The sequence below is a fragment of the Plutella xylostella genome, chromosome 12, assembly GCF_932276165.1.
Source record: "Plutella xylostella chromosome 12, ilPluXylo3.1, whole genome shotgun sequence".
In the NCBI taxonomy this organism is placed as follows: Eukaryota; Metazoa; Arthropoda; class Insecta; order Lepidoptera; family Plutellidae; genus Plutella; species Plutella xylostella.
The window spans coordinates 3380752-3400417 of record NC_063992.1 but is presented as its reverse complement, the minus strand read 5'-3'; the positions used below and the strand labels follow the sequence as shown (position 1 = coordinate 3400417).

The 19666-nt window shown below is 38.2% G+C and overlaps 2 protein-coding genes across 2 annotated transcripts; one reads left to right on the top strand and one right to left on the bottom strand.

Annotated features, from left to right (window-relative positions):
• Positions 1–46: 46 nt before the first annotated feature.
• LOC105388472 (kinesin-like protein costa) lies at positions 47–5937 on the bottom strand. The gene is made up of 6 exons (XM_048624779.1): positions 5394–5937; positions 3181–5267; positions 2730–2951; positions 2159–2295; positions 1480–1624; positions 47–1184 (listed from the first exon to the last, which is right to left on the bottom strand). The coding sequence occupies exons 1-6, from the start codon at positions 5668–5670 to the stop codon at positions 1065–1067; spliced, it is 2988 nt and encodes a 995-aa protein (XP_048480736.1). The 5' UTR covers positions 5671–5937; the 3' UTR covers positions 47–1064.
• Positions 5938–6226: 289 nt separating this feature from the next.
• On the top strand, positions 6227–19613 carry LOC105388458 (non-lysosomal glucosylceramidase). Its single transcript, XM_048624780.1, has 16 exons — positions 6227–6534; positions 8214–8302; positions 10449–10629; positions 10920–11082; positions 11518–11635; positions 12754–13038; positions 13177–13300; positions 13474–13599; positions 13909–14019; positions 14266–14380; positions 14737–14866; positions 15267–15408; positions 16076–16477; positions 16913–17125; positions 17899–18134; positions 18562–19613. Exons 1-16 carry the CDS (start codon positions 6389–6391, stop codon positions 18789–18791), a joined length of 2811 nt encoding a protein of 936 aa, XP_048480737.1. The 5' UTR covers positions 6227–6388; the 3' UTR covers positions 18792–19613.
• Positions 19614–19666: the final 53 nt, after the last annotated feature.

Below are 19666 nucleotides of genomic sequence, written 5' to 3'. Positions count from 1 at the left end.
TATTTACAGAGTTTATTTACATGCCTATGTTAAGTATATTTATGTATAGAATTATTGAATCAAAAAAAGTACAGAAATCGGCTCATTCTATCGAGACCACAAGGCTTTTTAAATAGGTATAAATTTGTTGAATTCAAAAATTTTATAATCTCATAACATTGTGATTCGTTCCGTAAAAATACAAATATTTATTGTGCGCATAAAAAAATAATCCTGTGATAAAAAGACAAAATAGTGGTCTTATTATGTAATATAATAACAATAAAAAAACACTAATTGAATCAGATTTAAAAGCACCAATAATATTCTCACAATCATTCAAAACACGCATTATTTTATACGAAAGAGTATAAGTAGATGGTACCTAACTAGAGACTATAATAACAATAATACGATATAAAGATCAAAATTGCTTATTCAAGGCAAAGATACAGAACACTACAATAATATGAGTCACAGGTGAAAGATACATGAGAAAGAAAACTCCATATTCATTAGGTAGACCCCATGTTAGTGCTTATCAGCTATGTTGACTGTACAATCAGCTGAGTAAGTATGGACATTGTCGAGATCGAAAAATATATGCGTCGAAAGATGAATCAATAATCAAAGATACCAGTGGAGGTTATACTTATCTATTTTGTTAACTGTACCTAACCCTACGGCTGTTTTTAACATCATGCGGATTTGATCACGCACGCGAGATTGCCCCGCACGCGTTCATACAAGTATTCATTGTATTGCGTGGAATATGCACGCAAGACGCCGGAAAATGGCGTGCCATCCCGCGTGCGTGATACGATACAAGATATTAAAAACACCCTACCCTTGGCAAAATCAGCACATACAACACTAACACGTAAACCAACACCGCGTATCATCGTCGCTTGTTCTGCTGCACTATAACTAGCTTGTTGCGTTGCTTGGTGACGGTGGCATCAGCAGCAGCCACAGTGTCATTGATGATGATATAGTATACGTGTTTATAGCCCTGGCTGTACCTAACCCTACATCCGCGGCAAAATCAGCACGTACCACACTAACACGTAGACCAACACCGCGTATCATCGTCGCTTGTTCTGCTGCACTATAACTAGCTTGTTGCGTTGCTTGGTGACGGTGGCGGCGGGCGCGGGCGTGGCCGGCATCAACTGGCGGAGGTTCTGGGAGGGAATCACTGGCGCCTGAAGGGGGAAAAGTTTAAACGTCAGTTTCATTCATTTCATAGTCTAGGCAGAAAGATTACCGAAGAACATAGTGATAGATGTCCGATACTGTACTAGGCGGCCTTATCGCTAAATTTCTCACAGGTAACCGTAAAAGGTATAATTATGGTAACAAGAATGCCAATACATAGCGTATTCATAGCTTAGTCATCTCATCACTGACGTAGTATGTTGTAAATTCAAACTGAAGATAAGTTCAGGAGACATAGCAAAGCCTATTAATAAATACAAGTTTAATAAAACAGCCACTCACAGGCGGGTATCGTGCTAGCTGCCGCATGCGGTCGACCAATCGCATCGCGTCGTCGGACGTCTCCGAGTCGGTCGTCATGCCGAGAGCCAATGCGCGCTCGTAGTTGTGACCGCCTTCCAGCAGCCGCTGCATGGGGTTGTAGTGTCTGGAAATAGAGAAGTTGGTTTTGGTTTATTGATGAAGCTTAGAAAATCCAAAATTAGTGATATAGAGAGCGTTGTGTAGGAATTCTGTGCCACGTTATAGCATCTTTGTAGTCCCCGCTTGATATATCGTTTTTCCCAACGGTTATCGCTGTTACGCTAGATATTAGAGCTTAGGCTATAAATTATAAATTGCAGTACCAAAATTTATATGAGCAGCGTCCTTAACCAGTAACCCCGGGCCCCGGCCGCCTGGCCCGTGGCCACTTGTGCTTGCTGTTTCGACCCACTATGCTTGTCATATTAGAGAGGATTAAGCATGTTACAGTGAAGATTCACTGTCGCCATTATCTGTTCCCGTGGGAAGTAGTTCGGGCCATTATAGGAATACTGTTGATCTGGCAGAGAGTAGTATACTTGGATCTACTATTTAACCACTCACGTCCCAGTGACCCATTGGTAAACCAGTCACAATAGAATTTTTACTATCTCTGATTTCCCGCGAAGTGACAGGTTAACATGGCCAGCAGTCTTACCTAGCATGAGCAGCGTTCTTAACCCGTTGCGCGTGGCGACAGGCGGCGGCGGCGCGCGCGCGCCACGCCGCCGCCTCGCCCGCCGCCGCCGCCGCCGCTGCCTCCAGCGCCGCGCACGCCCCGCGTAGGTCTACCACCTGGGAATGTTGGGAAGGGAATGTTGTAAATGTTTCTGGCAAGAAAAATAAGGGGAATCGTAACACTAAGGATTGCTGGTCCAATAAATCTTTACATAATTTGTCGGGATGCCCTTGTGGCCGATAAATGAAGACTATGAAGAGGCCTTGCCCAGGAGAGCCACATAAACTAAGCAGGTACCATCAGGATATTCAGGATACTGGCCGGTTACCTGCTTTAAAGTTTATAACTGCTTGCAGTGTATTAGCGTGTGCAGTAAAAAGACACAATGCTAGAACGACGAGTTGCGCGCGAGGCATATTGTGTTGAAATCTTGCATGAATGGATTCTGAATGAATCCTCGGCTGTACATAAGCTAACAGCAAAGAGACTTCATCATTCACAGACCTACAACTCAAAACCCATCTAAAGGTTCGGATCTCGTCAATCTTACCTTCTGGAAATATCTATACAGCAGCGTCTTGATCTCATCATGCGACAGTTTGTCCAGGCGTGCCATGAGCATCTGTTCCCCTCGAGACCGCGTGTCTTTGCCGTCTCCATACGAATCCGACAAGGAGGCCGAGGGAGACTTGCCACAGATCAGATTGTTCTTGTACTCTATGGCAGTGTCTATCGCCTCTATGGCTTCTTCGCACTCGAGGAGTTTGCGTTCCTGGTGAAATGTTTAAAATTATAAATTGAGGAGTATAAATTCAAAAAGTATATGGGAATGAAGGGAAAAAAGAAAAGTGTGAAATTATTTTTTTGTGGTAAAAACTTAAATTGAATGTACATATTTTAAATGATGTTTCTATACAATAAAATTCAGATGGTGGGAAGAGGCCTACATCAGGTATATGAAGTAGCCCATTGTGTTAAGGTCAAAGTAGAATGTAGATTACCTCGGAATCAGATAAAGATTTGTACATTTTCCGCTTGTGGCCCAAACTGCACCTCTGCTCATGAAGACATTCCCTTGTTTTCCTCAAGTTTTTTATCTCTTTCCTTAACATTAACTCCCTTTCCTTTGATAAGTCTAAGTTTTCCAAATCATTTGTCTTCTCCTTTAAAATATTATCTAATTGCGTTATTCTATTTGTGAAGTGTTTCAGAGTATTCACTTTCTTGTCTTTCACTTCTATTGATGTTTCAGACAGTTCGTCTAACTTCATTTTATCCTTAACAAGTTCTACATCCAGAGTATTCTTTCTCTTTTCATCCTTCTTTATTTGTCTTTTGATTTGTTCAATTCTTTTCTTGTAAGTTTTAATGCTAGTCTCATGCTTTCTTATTTCTTTAGCAGTATCCTGATCGATGAGACTTGACTCAACACTGTCACTGAGTTGCTTCTCATACCTCTCTATCACAGATTTAAAATAATTGCTTTGTTGTTCTAATTTTGTGTTATTTATTTCTCCATCAAATTTCATTTTAATAGCAGCTAAATCAGCCTTTGCTTTTGTGTATTGGTGCTTACTAGTGACCCTGTCACCATGAGATCGGTTTTGTGAGTTAACTATTGCTCTTGCTAGTTCATCAATAGTTTTCTCCTTAGATATACAAAGGTTTATCAATTCCTTCAATTGTGTTTGACTACTGCTTATCTCCCTGGATAGCTTTCTAGCCAAGCTTTGTTTTTGAGTATATTTTTCTTTAGTAATCCTATATTTCTTACATATTTCCGTAGTCTTTGGGTTGTCTATCATTTTGAGTAGTTCTCTTTCAATTAATTTAGGTTCAGGATCAACATCTTTTTTGTGAGATTCAATTATAATTTTTTGAGATTCTGGTGATATGGCTTTTGCTGCTACCTTTCTGAGAAGTTCTAACTCTGGTCCTGATAGACTTTCACCAGGCTGAATGGTTCTCCTCCTGCCTGAATTGGATTGAGAAGTCAGCACAGGCAGAGACTGAGATCCACTGGTCTCTGAAATTGTGATGTCATCAGAGTCAATGTGGTTCAAGTACTCTTCACATCTCTCAGCAAACAGATGATCATTCTTCTCTCTGAAATATTCCATGAACTTATCAAGTTTGTCTTGAAACACAGTATCCGAGTGGCTGTCTTCAGAGTCTGTCTCTTCATCAGACTCACTCCGTTCACTAGGCTCTGTATCCTCAGCTATCCGAGGCAGACCTTGCTTCTGTCCAATATCTTTATTATCTACAACTATATCAGTATTTAAACACTCATCACATTCAGCCTTCAAAAACAACCATTCGCTGACTTGACTAATATCAGCCTCAGATAGTGACTTTGACTGCAGTATTTTATTAAACAATCCCTCAGCATTGGATACTAGCTTAATCCACTGTGTAGTTGCAAATTGTAAATTAAAATTATTGTCATTGGCAGGCATTATTGGTTTCTCAGCATACACTGGTGTATTGTTGTCGGCAAAAGTATTTACAGTGACAAAGTTCTTTATTCCTCTGCAACACAAGCACAGGTTTAATGTTTGCAATGTCTCCTGGTAGTCTTCTGGTTCAGTGCCTATACAACCAATGACCCAGGTGAAGGCTCTTCCCCCAAATGAGTCTTTCAGCATAGCAGTGAGTATACACTGGTCATAGTTGATTTGCTTCGGTGGGTTTCCAGCTAGCAGCTCTTTTATTATGTTTTCCAGGGCATAAAGGCCTGGGTCAGGGTATGCTGCTAGATCACAGAAGCTGGCTGTTGATAGTCTATGATTGAGGACTCCATTTGTTCCAACCCACTTCTGTTCCATGCTGACAGTGAACACTGTATGATGGTTTCCCTGGCACCGCTGTCGCCAGCCCAGCTGTAGGTACTGGAAGGCTTCCTCAACACTGTAGCACCTCACCAGGCCCACTCCAAGCACATCAAAGATGTTGTTGTTGACAACTTGCATCCATGTCAGATGTAAAATGAACTCCCTTTCTGGTAGCTGGTTCATCTTGTGAAATATATCTGTGATGAATCTTGGAATGATTCCTTGATCACTTTCACTATGTATGCATTCAAAACCTGTCAACAGTAAAAAAAAAGATTTACAACTGCTTTTAAATTTTCATAAATGGTAGCAAAGGCAAATAGGTATTAAACATAAAGCAAGTAGGTATAAATAAGGAAATGATAGAACAAGTTAAATACCAGGTCCAAACAATGTGTAAGTTTTCCCGGTCTTGGGTTGTCCGAACACGACCACTGATGTGTCACAGCCATCTAGGAAGCAGTTTATTTGTGGTATCATGAACGAGTTGAAGAGGTTGGCTTGAGAGCAGTCCACTGGAAGTGCTCTATTAACGTGGAATGTTTGCCCACTTTCCGTAATAACTATTTGAGTCACAGGATTGCTGAAGATACATTGAGTTGAGTCTGCTAGGCTTGGGGGCTTGAGACGGACGGCTATTTGAACTGGGATATCCATTTTTGAAACGTAAATAAACAATTTTCTAGGACTTCAGGCGATCACCAAATGGCATACTTCGTTTTATGAATATCAATTTACTGAACTGAAAGTAAAGTATATCAGAATTATTTAATGAAATAAAGTTTAATCTATCCCGCAAATACTATACAGGCTCTGGATATTAGTCACAAATTAAAATAAACACATGAAAAGACCCGAAAATCGTAACAACACCAAAAAGCAAAGCAGAAAACCAGAGACAAGAATTGGAAGTTTTTTTTTTGCTGTCAAAAGCAGTCAAAGTTTGTTGAGTGCACAGACTTAACTTGATCCGTTATTATTCTGAGGTACAATCTTGTTGCCCGTCGACCGTTTTATCATTTTGCAAAGACTTCTACTTGTTTATCATCATATCATCATCATAAAGCACTAGCCAACGAACGACTTTTGTGGATGAGTGGTCATCATCGCTCCATATGATAGCTGCAAAAAGTAACTCGTGGTGCCACTTGAATCGATCGAATCTTCAGCTGAGTACCGAATAATGTGTTAACAACAACACTAGTACTTTTTATTTTTTTTTAGTGGAGTTTGTGATGTTGTTGGTTGTGGACGTCATTTTAGTTTAAAAACAGAAATTTTGTTTAAATTAAATAAATTAAAGTGTAACTAGAGTATTTTGAAGGTTTTGTTTAGGTTGTTATTTTAACTACGATATACGGTAAACATTAAAACCATGGAAGTAGTTGACGATGAAGGTATGGATATTCCACCGAAATATGGTCTTAAGTTTCGCCTGAACCATGAATTTCCTCTTCAAAGCAAGCAAATAATAAAACCAACAGCAAAGCAACTTATAGAGATGTTACCGCTTACAACCAGGTAAGTTATCAAATTAATATTAAAATGTTAAAAAATATAACCTATATTTTGATAGAATTCATTAATCTACACTCTAATTTTTAATCTCGCGGAATTCTGACAGTTATCAATTTTTGACATGTCAGAGATCACAAACCTTTTTTGGCTGGGTACTTTTTTCAATACGAGTATGAACTGAACATCAGTTGTATCCGGACAATTTTTTAAATATATGATGGTCTTTTCGTTTGGCGCAAAAGAACAACGAGGACGCTTCTTTCTGGAAGAGAGAAAGTCGGGCTCTTGTGCTCTGTCAGATGGGGCTGCTTCCCGGGAAGAGCCAAGTTGTGGCTCCATAATGTTTATAAAAATCAACAAACGATCACAACGCGAAATGTCAAGAATAAAAAACCGTCCAAGTGCCAGTTGGACTCGCGCACTGAGGGTTCCGTACAAGTCTACTTATCTGAGATATTTTTCCTTTTAATTTCATCATATTATGTACATCTATAGATATACATAGCTTAGATTCTATACGAAATATCAGCTTGATATCTTTAACCATTTCTGAGATAAAGGGTGGTGACAGACAGACACAACAAAATTATCATATAATGGTTCCTTTTGAGGTACGGAACCCTAAAAAAAATAATAACATCGGAGCAATCGTTTCCGAGACATTCATGGAAAAACAAACATACATACCAACAAGCATATAAACATATTTCAAATTTTGAATATTAAGTAGTTTATTGGCCCTAATAGATTATCATTATTATGAATATGGTGCAGTTCCATACATACATATACCAAACATAATTATGTACCTATTTACCGAATTGAGAATCTTTTTTTGAAATCGATTAAAAAGGTTTATTATCCCTGAATTTAGAAGGAAGTGATGCCATGCTAAAGAATAAAATTAAGTAATTAAAATTAATTCGATACATTGGTCGTGAGTCGTGATCCTACTTAATCTTATTGTGATATTTAGGGAAATAATATACGAGTTTGTTGTTCACCATTCTTCTATTCGGTAATAGACTAACTAGAAGTATAAACAAACTATAAACAAACTCTTATCAAAAAGGCCAAACACCACACTTATAAATGGGAAAGTTTATGAGTATGTGTGTATTTATGTATGTATGTTTGTTACTTCTTCACGGCAAAACGGCTAAACCGATTTTATGAAATTTGGAATGGAGTTAGCTGACACCCTGGATTAACACATAGCTTACTTTTTATCGCGGAAATCCCTCGGGAAAACTTCTTAAGGCGGAGCAAAGCTCGCAGGAACAGCTAGTATTGAAATATTTGTTATTTTTGTATGAGAAAATGGTTTATTTAAATTTGAAAGTTCTTGGAGTATAAAATACTAACCTGGATATATAATTTTTGTATTAGTTCACTTGAGCAAGTAAATATTTATAGATTTATCTTTTAAAAAATATTGCCCTGAAATGGATCTAAATTTTTCCTTTTTTCGGTGAAGAGCTTTTTTAGTAGCATCACTTTTGAAATGTCAGAATTCCGTAAGATAAAAAATTAGAGATTAAGCAAATTTGTAATTTATTACCTTGTATCTATCCCTAGTATAAAATACGTAGGTACATTCGTATTTTTTAAAATATAGTATTTATAATATAAGTGCAAGTTTCAATGCTATACAGTACAGTGTTATTCAATGTATATTGCAGATACCTTTTTTACTATATGGATAGAAAAATGCACAAGAAAAAACCTATTATGGATTACATACATCTCGTCTCTGCTCAGAGAAAGTATGGTAAGTTGATGTTCACAATTCTAATTTATTATTTAAAATATTGTTTGCAAATATCATCCATTATCATGGTGCACAGTCAAGTCAAGTCAATTAAACCTGAGGAATTTAGTACTTTGAGGATCAAAGAGTTGATAGAATGCATCCAGTCAGTGTGGCAAATTCTGTTAAATTATACAAAGTTAATCTACAACAACTACAAAAACAAAACTTTCCAGATACGTAAGGTAAAAGCTAATGACAAAATATCCCCAATCAATCTTCATTTAACCCCTTATTTTGAAATCAAGTCATGGTTCTTTTTCAATCGGTAAACTTTTAGTATTTCTGCAGATACATTTTAGATTTAGTTTATATCCATGCAGTATGGATTTGAGGAGTGCTAAAACCTGATAATAATGATAAGATAGGGCAGGTGCTCCTGTTATCCATTATTTATCTCTTCCTGTTTGACTTTGACAAAGTAAGGGTGGGTTGCATCAACATCCCGGTTATCGTAATAGTTAAGGTTAAACTTAGCAATGACAGAGTCGTTACAGTTAACATTTTACTGCAACGTGTTGCACCATCAAATCGTCGGTCATTGTTAATGATATTAGGGTTGCTATTCGTTTGAGACATAATTATCCCCAAAGTTATTGTGGGAAACGTTTTTAAGTAAGGCAATACCAAATCTAGCTGTCGGACTGAAGCCGTCACAGAGTACATTGTAGCCGTCATTCTCTGTCAAAGCACTCAAAGTCAACATGTCATAGGAACTAAGTCTGGTGTTCCTCCAAATATTGACCAAAAGATTATCATCAATAAAACCCGCGACAAAGTAGACTCTAATAAGCCTTTACTAAGAGCGGTGGTAGCTCAGTCGGGTAAGCGCCCGCTTCTCACACCAGAGATGCGGGTTCGATCCCGGCGCTGACATGTACCAATGAGTTCTTTTAACATAAGTATACCATCGCTCTTACGGTGAGGAAAACATCGTGAGGAAACCTGCATACCTAGATTTAGCACATCTAGATATGTGAACCCACCAACCCGCAGTGTACCAGCGTGGTGGAGAGATGGTCCAAGCTTTGGAAGGCAGTTTAGACCTTGGGGATATGCACAAAGGTTCCATTCGAGAGAGCCAGGTGCAGGTACTTACACCCCCAGAGAATAGAATAGAATAGAAGCCTTTATTATTAATTACGCAGCTATGCCGTAGCCACAATAATGGGCTGCACTCTTAGTTCTTCTTAGTTCTGTCCTTATTTTCATTGATATATTTCTGTGTTTGAGTGATTGCAAAATTTCTGAAAACAAGGTTATTCAATTAAAGAGTTACGTAGGTTACTTTGATATTAGATTGCTGCGCTGGACCGGCAACCGGCAGGTAGCCGGTAGTGGCTGGATAAGGAAGGCCGAGGGCACAGTGTTGTTTCGCTCCTTGGAAGAGCCCATGGCTAGAAGTGGACGCTTATTTGGTGGTGAAGATGATCATTACACCTACAACATAATAATAGGTGCACTTACTTCGTCGTTGGAGGCAGTAAGAAAGGTTCTAGTTTTAAAGCCAACACACGAGCCACATTTTTGAGACCTGGAACCTGCGGATCTATCAGTTCTCTGAAAGTACACCTTTCTCTTCATATTTCGTAAGTTCCGTACTTACTCCACCTCAATCTCTATTTCTGAGGAACTTGTTTCAAGCGCTATTTCACGTAGAAGCGACATGATAAGAATTATTTAATATTAATATTTGTACGTAATACTGTTACTTTGAGGTTATACAACGCGTTTGACAGCTACTTGACTTTAACAAAAGCACTAACCGGCCAACATTGGGTGGTTATGGTTATCGTTAAAGTTATGACGTCATTTTAACTATAGTTGAATGGTGCAACCCATTTTTCGCTTAACCGATGCTTTGACAGACGATGTGACGTTTGTAATAGTTAAAGTTAAATGGTGCAACGCACCCTAAATGTAAAACTATCACTTTAATAAAAAATATTTTGCTATACAAAGATTATACTCAACTTGCAAAACTTGCATTAAATGTACTATAAGACAATGCAATACTGAGGCAAAAATATAATTAAATTTGTGCTGAAAATTGTTTACAAAAACATTAAACCTATAGTTAATAATCACATATGTTTTGCCCATCCAGGTTGTCCTATCGGAGGTATAGGGGGCGGCACAATAGGCAGAGGTTTCAAAGGAGAGTTCTGCAGATTCCAACTAATTCCCGGCATCTATGAGTACATCACCGTCCCTGAGTGCCAATTCATTGTGAACATTAAAAACGGAGACAATGAGACCATATTCCAGTCTGTACTCGCCACTTATGAGTAAGTTAATTGCTATTGTCATGAAGTTCAATTGAATACAATTTGTTACTAAGCATTGTGCCGCATGCTTATTTGATAAGATTAATTAGTTGGCTTAGATTACAATTATGAAGTGAGTTCAATATTATGGATTTGTAAATTGTTCCACATTTAAATTTTAAAAGCACATTTTAGGCCCTTTATTGTTTTTTTATTCTTCTATACCTATGTATTACTTTCTCATGGGTAACTTAACAAAATCTATTATGTCAGCACCCCTACAGCCTCAAATCTTTAACTTATTTTTTTAGCAAACCAAAGAAATCTCCAGCCAGTTGGGAATGGAACCTCAACGGTGAAGACTGTGAATACACAGCCCTATACCCTCGAGCATGGACCACATATGACCTGTCCAAGTATGGCATCAAACTAACATGCAGGCAAATATCACCAGTGATTCCTCATAACTACAAGGTTATTACTAAGTAGCTGATGCTGAAATTTCCTGTGTTTGTCCATTTTGTGTAGCTTTTTATGTCTGTTCTAGCCCATAGGTGTAGATCCTATATCCTATTTAACGTGTACTTATAACCTGGCTTTTCATAATCGTGCCCCATACTATTTCACCCCACTTTAAATTCACCATCAACATGATTTGATGTTGAGACAACCGGCATTCACGCTCTTATAAACTCTACTTGTTACTATTGTTGTCCCGAACAGTGGGTGGCCTATTATATGCTTATTTCCTATGAAAATCAAAACGAACGCATTTTACGTTTCAATTAGACCACATTACCACCACCGACACATTATTTAAAAAAAATCCTATTGCGTTTGTAGAATAGCAGTAAGCAGCTTTACCTAATAAGTCTTTACAACCTACTGAAGTTTCAATCCCATTTTCAGGACAGTAGCCTGCCCTGTGCGGTGTTCGTGTGGACGGCCAAGAACACGAGCCAGGAGCAGCGGCATGTCAGCGTCACGTTCACGTGGACCGAGATACTGCCCAATAAGAAGAAGCCGCGTAAGTTGTACATGTGTTGCTAAAACGGTATAGTACGCCGAAGGAGTTTAAATAATAAATAAATAAACACGCACTCACGCCTTGTACTAATGTACTCCTTTGCGGGGTAGGCAGAGGTGCATTGCTGCACCCACTTTTCGCCAGAGTGTTATGTTAGTCCCAATGTAATAGGGGGCGGGCCTATTGCCATTTTACGGGCACATCCAGGGTTTAACTGAACAACTTTTGTTCTGCGACTTTTAGAAATGAGCGGATATCAAAAATCAAGTGACCAATAAAGTTTCTTATACAAATATTATGAAATGTAGCTTGCAGAGGCCAATTTTAGCGAGTATTCCCAACTCCGATGTAATAGAGGGGCCTTTCGGCATGTTAAGGGTACAGCTAAGACCAGAAACAGATAGCTACGCTGAGAAAAAAACCCAGCGACTTTAGGCCCTTTTTCAGTTTAGTGTTAGCGATATTCAGTCATCATTTAGCACGGAACATAAAATCTCATAACTCACACGTGCACCCGTTTATTTGCGGCTTAAAGTTGGTTCTATTAATAGCTGCCGAGCTCTGAAATTCTTACACTTTATGTGTGTAACCTTGAATAACGTTAGGACCTGAACTAATTCTATTTAAGAGATTTTAGTATGGTGCTATGCCTGTTGGTATACAGGATGTTGCAAAAAGGAGACACTAAGCCGAAACCTTTTTGCAACACGCTGTAGAGTAGGGTTACTTATTGCTAGTCACTCTAGAAAATTATTATACGTAGGCGTCAGTGGAGGAGCCTATTGCCATTAGTTAGAAACATGCCCAAAGCACAATAAATCTCTTTATCTAGAAGACACAAAGTTCGAGCTAGGAATAGGTCTTGGTTCATCTCAAGTATGTGCAATAGCAAAATTATTGATGGAATAAATAATGCAATTTTAATGTCCCTATGATAACCTAAATAGCTTGCATGAGCTCATATCTGAGTCATTTCCGTTTATAGCTATCACCTTATACCTAATCAAGGTACAGAAATAGCCGATATATAGTTAAAGGCTTACTTAGTTTGCCTACATCGTAGGCACCTATCTAGCTATCACATCCCTTGTTATAGGACTATTATGTTGCCCTTTCAGAAAAAATCGACATAGAGCGGTATTCCGAAGAAAACACGTGCGGAGTTCAATTAGAACAGAAAATAGCAGATACCCCGTGCACTTTCACAATAGCGAAAACAAAAGACGAAAACGAGACAATACATGAAGGCTATTGCACATTCAACGCGGCGAAAAACTCCAAATATGTGTGGGATTGTCTAAAGACCAAAGGGAAGTTAGAACCAGACACGACGGATGAGAAACACAAAAACCAAAGCGATGAAACTAAGGAGGAGAAAAATCATGCTAAGAAAAGTTATATTCGTAAGTTGATCTTTTATTAACTTACTATAAGACTTTCTTTTATATTTTTTTAGAAATGGTGTTATACCAAAAATAAACTTATCCTCATTCTTTTTACAAATATTGATACTTACTGGTTTTTTTTATAATTATTTTCAGCTGATTCGATAGGTCTATCGAGCTGCATGTCTCTAGACCCCGGGGGAACTGACACGGCAGAGTTCAGCTTAGTCTGGGACATGCCAGTCGTTAAATATAAGAAAGATGGTTTAGTTAATAAAAGGTATGGTTTATTACTTTATTACTTAGCTGTATTAATGGTTTTTGTGTGTTAACACAATATAATTTTAGCGATAATTTTGTTATTCTCTCACAATTATTTACGAGTAGGTGTACAATGGTTCTAGGGTTATTTACAATGAATTTTATTATTGACGATGTGAATGTTTTTTCCAGATTTTATACTAGATATTTTGGTAGTGACGGCATAGCTGGAGCTAGCATAGCAGCGTATGCTTTAAAAAAGTACAAAAAATGGGAGAAACAGCTTTCTGAATGGCAGGATCCCATTTTAAATAATAGGTAAGTTTTTATCTACATTGATACTCACAATACATGATATTCTTTGAATAAACTTGAATATAATTCAAAATCACAGAGCGTAGTCATATAGGATGCGCATTAATAACCTTTAATCAATACTAATTTGTTTTGATTAAACTGACACAGAATACTTATTGTTCGATTCTATTGCCTAAAGTTGAATTGTACTAATAGCCCTAGAATGGCCCTATTCATGCCCCACAAGTTAACAATCATTTCACACTACATACGAAAATAAGCCTAAGGTTGTAATAATTAAGGGTGCTAATCAACTGTGTAACTTTTCAGCAATATACCGGACTGGTTAAAAAGTGCCTTAATGAACGAGCTTTACTTCGTGGCCGATGGCGGGACCATTTGGTTCGATGTTTCTGATGAGTTCCCTGAAAACGATCCGAGGTTAGAAAGCCTACATTTTACTAAAGCTGTAAAGCGTTTTCACGATGTTATTTTGCCCGGTTATAGCTCGCTTGTAATGAAAATTAGAGCATGATCTGTTAAACTGATTTGCTATCGTCATCCGAATATCACTTACTTTTATCATATTGTAATTCCAAAAGCAATAGCTTTTCAAAATGGCCACTTGCTTAAATAATATTTTATTGTGACAAAGTACTCACCCAGTATATTTTTATAATATTCCAGGCACCACTTCGGATTGTTCGGGTACCTAGAAGGACACGAATATAGAATGTACAACACGTACGATGTCCATTTTTATGCGTCATTTGCATTAGCGCAACTCTGGCCTAATCTACAGGTTAGTAACTGATATTTACATAAACATACATACTTGTTATGCACTTAGGGTTGCTACACCATACTTATGGGAGTTTACAAGTTCCGGCTTTGTTAGTTTGAGTTATTTATAAGTGTAACGGAAAAGCCGATTAGAAATTATATCTGCATATTTTACAATCGTTATTGTTGGCTCAGCTTTTGCTACTAATTAATTAATTAATGCCGACCAGTTTTTGTCTTTAGCAAACCTAAACTTGTTACTATCGAGATCGTATAGGTGTAACATTTACTTGTCTAAGGTGTAACGGAATATGATCTCCTTATTAATATCAAGAACTTTCCGATCGATAGTATATTTTTATTTCATGGTTACAGGTTGTAATACAATACATGTTCCGAGACACTATAGCGATGGAATCTGAGAAGACTAGACCTTCCATCTATAACGGAAAGACGTCCAAATACAAAGTGAAGAATTCAATACCTCACGATTTGGGCGACCCTGGTAAGAAAGTATTTTTAAAATAAGAAAGTAGGTACTGCATACCAACTCTCGATGCATCCTGGTTTTGAGACTGTATCGTAATGCGCTAATAGTCTTATCGCTAAAAAGTCTGGAAATATACTCTGAATGGAAAATAGAACTCGTTCCAAAAAAGTTAGCTTTATAACTTTCAAGCGAAAAGAATCAAAGAAACACTCCGGTTTTAATTAATAGGGCAAAATTAATAGACTCCAAATTATTTTTAACTTTAAACCTGAAATAATTAATTTAAAAGTGAAATTATTCACTACCTTGTTTCCCACTAATTAAACTGTGTCTAGTAACCATCTCTGTGAGTACTGATACCCAGTTGATACTTGAATAAATAAATTTATTTATTACTAATCATTCAACCCTACAGAGGGAGAACCGTTCAAGAACATAAACGCCTACAACATCCACGACGTGAGCGAGTGGCGCGACCTCAACATCAAGTTCATACTGCAGGTGACTCGCGACTACAGGCTGCTGAAGGGGCATAGCGCGCCTTTTGATAGGGACAGGTGAGCATGTTGAGTAGCTATTCTGAGAGCACAGAAAATACTTTAGGAATGGTGAATTATAAATTCTGGCTGGGGAAAATGAGATTTAGGGATTCCTACACTCATAAAGTCTATTTTTTACCGACTTCTTAAGATTAGGTTCTAAGTTTGATTTGTATCTTTGTTCACAATTATTTAAACAAAAATAGTTTCTACAATGAAAAAATGTGTGCCTTCAGAATCACTGCGATCAAGTTGACTGATATTTTACGACAAAGGTGCAAATCAGTGGCGGAAGTTGCGACACGTCTAATGCAACTTTATTTCGTCCGCCGCCACTTTACACCTTAACTTATCACTTTACTAGGCAATTATGTTTTTTTTTTGCAATAAATTCTGTATACGTAGTTTGTATATTTCACATATTATTCAACCAAGAAACTGGCGATTAAAACTGATCCCATTAAAAACAAAGAGGGAAACAATCAGAAAATTCACTGCTGCTCTTTCATTCGTAATTATGTTACATTAAACACAATAGTTATGTTTGCTACAGTTAAGTTTTGCATATGTTTTGTCAACACAAAGTAGCATAGGCAGCTTAGCATAGGCCTTTCATACAAGTTTATGTCTCGCTCACACCCTCACAAGCGAGCGGGACAAAAACTCAGCTCGCTTTATCACCTAGGTACCGCTCGTTGGAATTCATCGACGACGACCGCGATTGCAACGAGGACCTTTACGTTAGAGCGACCGGCCAAGGAGACCACAAGCCTAGGAGCGCTTCCGTCACGCAACAAGACCCCAGCACGCCCCCCACGCAACACGCCTCCAAGCCCTCCCCAGTAGGAAATATCCTAGAAATGTTGTACAGGAATGAGGAGAAAACAATAGAAGCCGACTCGGAAGAAAGCGATGATGAGTGTGATGCGGCGACTTGGGATGCGAAGAGATATGTCTCGGATATGTACGAGCCTGTCGTGGCTTTGTTGCGACAGACGTTGACCTGGGATCAAGATAAGGATGGCCTGATTGAGAATAGCGGGTGGCCGGACCAGACGTATGATGCGTGGGTCATGTCGGGACCGAGGTGAGTGTCATTTTATTGATTTTCTTGAATAAATAAAATAAATAATAAGTTAATGAAGGACCGATTCATACTGTCTCGCTCTTGTTGTAGCTCTGTCTATACTTCTACTGAATTTGACCGGCAGCCATTATGATATTGTTTCTTTAATTATCTATAATTAACTTAAGAGTTTCTCGCCATAACATAATATAGCATGATAGATCGAGGCTTTCTGAAATGGTGGTAGTCATTTTATTAGTTAACTAATCAACAAATAAATGGTTAAAATCATGTCGAATGAACAAGTACAATCTTCAAGACTATATGGCCTATATGCACATAATTATATTATATTTATTTATTTATCTATTCTTCTTATGAGGTGGATTTAATGCTTATATGAATTAAATCTTTAAAATATTCAGACTCTAAAATAAAGATCTTTAAATTCCCCAGCGCATACTGCGGCGGTCTCTGGGTGGCGGCCATCAGCAGCGTGTGCGCGCTAGCTCGGGTCCTCGGCCGGGAAGCTGACGAGGCGGAGTTCAGTGCGCTACTGGACCGGGCCCGGGCCTCGTTTGAAGAGAAGCTGTGGACCGGGACTCACTACCGGTTCGATACCAAGACGAGTGAGCGGGTTGTCATGTCGGATCAGCTGGCTGGGCAGTGGTATGTTGAGATTCGAAGATATTTGCGTTTGTGTTAAGGTTTCAGACTTGCGTGCTTTCGGCGCGTGTAGGTACTTTTCTGCAGTATATGCTACATTACGCACTTGCAAAACTGAACTCGCATGAATAAAAAGTTTTTCAAGTGCGTAATGTAGCATTAGATTCGCTAAAACTTATGGTGTCATGTCAGTATCCCCTTATCATACTAATACAGATATTTTGTAGTGTAATTATATAATTATTATTTATCAACAGAACCGCTTTATAATCTACGTGATGATGATAGTCTGTAAACAATCAAATGATTGATTAATCAGATTATGAATCATTATGTTGTATGATTAATTGATTATCTTTATCAACGTTATTAAAAAGCTACATTGTAGGCATAATTAATCTACACAATAAGTACAACCGATAAAAGGCGTAAAACTATTCGAAAGTATGCACGACTGACTTTTATCTCCCACCAATTTCCTCAAATCCACATCATCATCAGCCCGTAATCGTCCATTGCCGGGCAGACTAGGCCTCTCCCTAGGTGCGCCACAACACTATGTATGTCCTCGGCCTTCCTCATTCAGCCATTACCGGCTACCTGTCTAAAGTCATCGGACCAGTGGACCGACGGGCATCTCACGCTACGCCTATCAACTCGGGGTCTCCACTGGAGCATTTGCTTACTCCACCGGTCATCTCTTCTTCGGCATATAGAGCCGGCCCACTTCTGATTCAGCTTACAGATTTTATAATCTTCTAACATCCTTATTCCAGGTTCCTCCGCGCATCAGGGCTCTCCGAAGCGTTCCCCGCAGCCAACGTGCGCAAATCCTTACGTACAATATACGACAACAACGTGTTGAAATTCGGCCACGGTCGCATGGGGGCCGTCAACGGGTTCGTGTTGGGCGACAAGAGTCGTGCGGGCAGAGTCGACTACACGGCTCTGCAGAGTGGGGAGATGTGGACCGGGGTTACTTATGGACTAGCTGCTTTGATGATTTATGAAGGTGCGTGGATTTATTTGATACCTACCTAAATTGAGTTTTGCAAAAAGGGTATCTAAACTGAAACCTATGTTTAGCTTTTCCGTGTGAGCTCCGCGTCGCTTTTAGAGGAGTTTAATCCTGGGAATTCCGGGATAAAAAGTAGCCTGTAGGGCCGACGAATAATGCATCATGTAGGTAGAGATGTGAGATGTTTACATAGACGTGATTTCTAACACGTGTTCTCTTATTATCTTATCAGTCATGTCATTATGGTCACCATGTAGAGATAATCAATCAGACAATCACCTGTTCATTAAGTCTTTATCGCTACAATAATTGATAAGATTAGGTCTATACTGTCTTATCAAGTCATAGAAATAGAAATATAGTTATAGATTATAGTGACGACTGTGAAATATGCTACAACTAATTTTAAATAAAATTTCAGGAATGCACGAAGAGGCGTTCGCCACGGCGGGAGGTATGTACAACACGTTGACCCAGATGGGACTCGCATTCGAGACTCCAGAGGCACTGTACGAGAACGGCAACCATCGGTCGATAAGCTACATGCGCCCTCTAGCGGTGTGGGCCATGTACCAGGCCGTAATCACGAGACCCCCAGCGCCATCTAGTGGCGTGGTGGCGAACGGACAAACAGCCAAACCTGTTTTATAGTAGATCGTTGTTGTATTTAGTTTACGTTGTTTTTCGGAGCTCGGGCACAATTTGTTGTTGTGGCTAGATTGTTGAAATTCGTACTTACGAGTCAAATATCGTAGCTAAGTTATTTGATGAAATTAAAAGCGTCTCATTTTTGAGTTGTAAAACAAATGCAATATTTGTGATCTCTAGGCGATGCGTATACGATTATTTACTTGATGTTGTTTTCGTATGACGATTATTCGAAATGTTGTTTTGTTAAAGGTTCCTATTCACATCAACAAATGCAAAAGTAATTCAAATGAAGTAACTTTTTCGACTTATAAATGAAGGGTAGGATAGGTCCGCGCTTTTGATAGTTTTGTCTAACAATAGATGGCATTTAATGCATTTCGTTTCTATGTACTTAATAAAAATATATTGTGTCGGTCACAATCAAACCTGTTACATGTAAGTTGATAAATTTTAGTGAAAACTAATAACTAACTATTAGAATTAAATAATAATGAAGGAGTCTACTAGATGACCGCAGGTGATATGAAACACATTTTACATCTATTTGTAAAAGTGCAAATTTTATACGTAATTTAATCGTACATTTAGATTTTTTTACTAATCAAATTAATGAAGTGTTATAATACCAATGATCGCAACGAAAGTATTGATTTAATTTATTATTTAATTATAAATACATAAACTAAATATATTCAAGTTTAATTTTACATATTTTTTTGTTATACTTAGTTTAAAATGCATGCAAAAATATAGATTACAGGTCTAAAGCCAAAATATTTTTATTATGTGGGACTATTAATAAAGTATACTACATAAATTATGCTACCGTGTTTTAATTAAATTTATCGTAAAATTTTATAACCCAAGTTCACCGC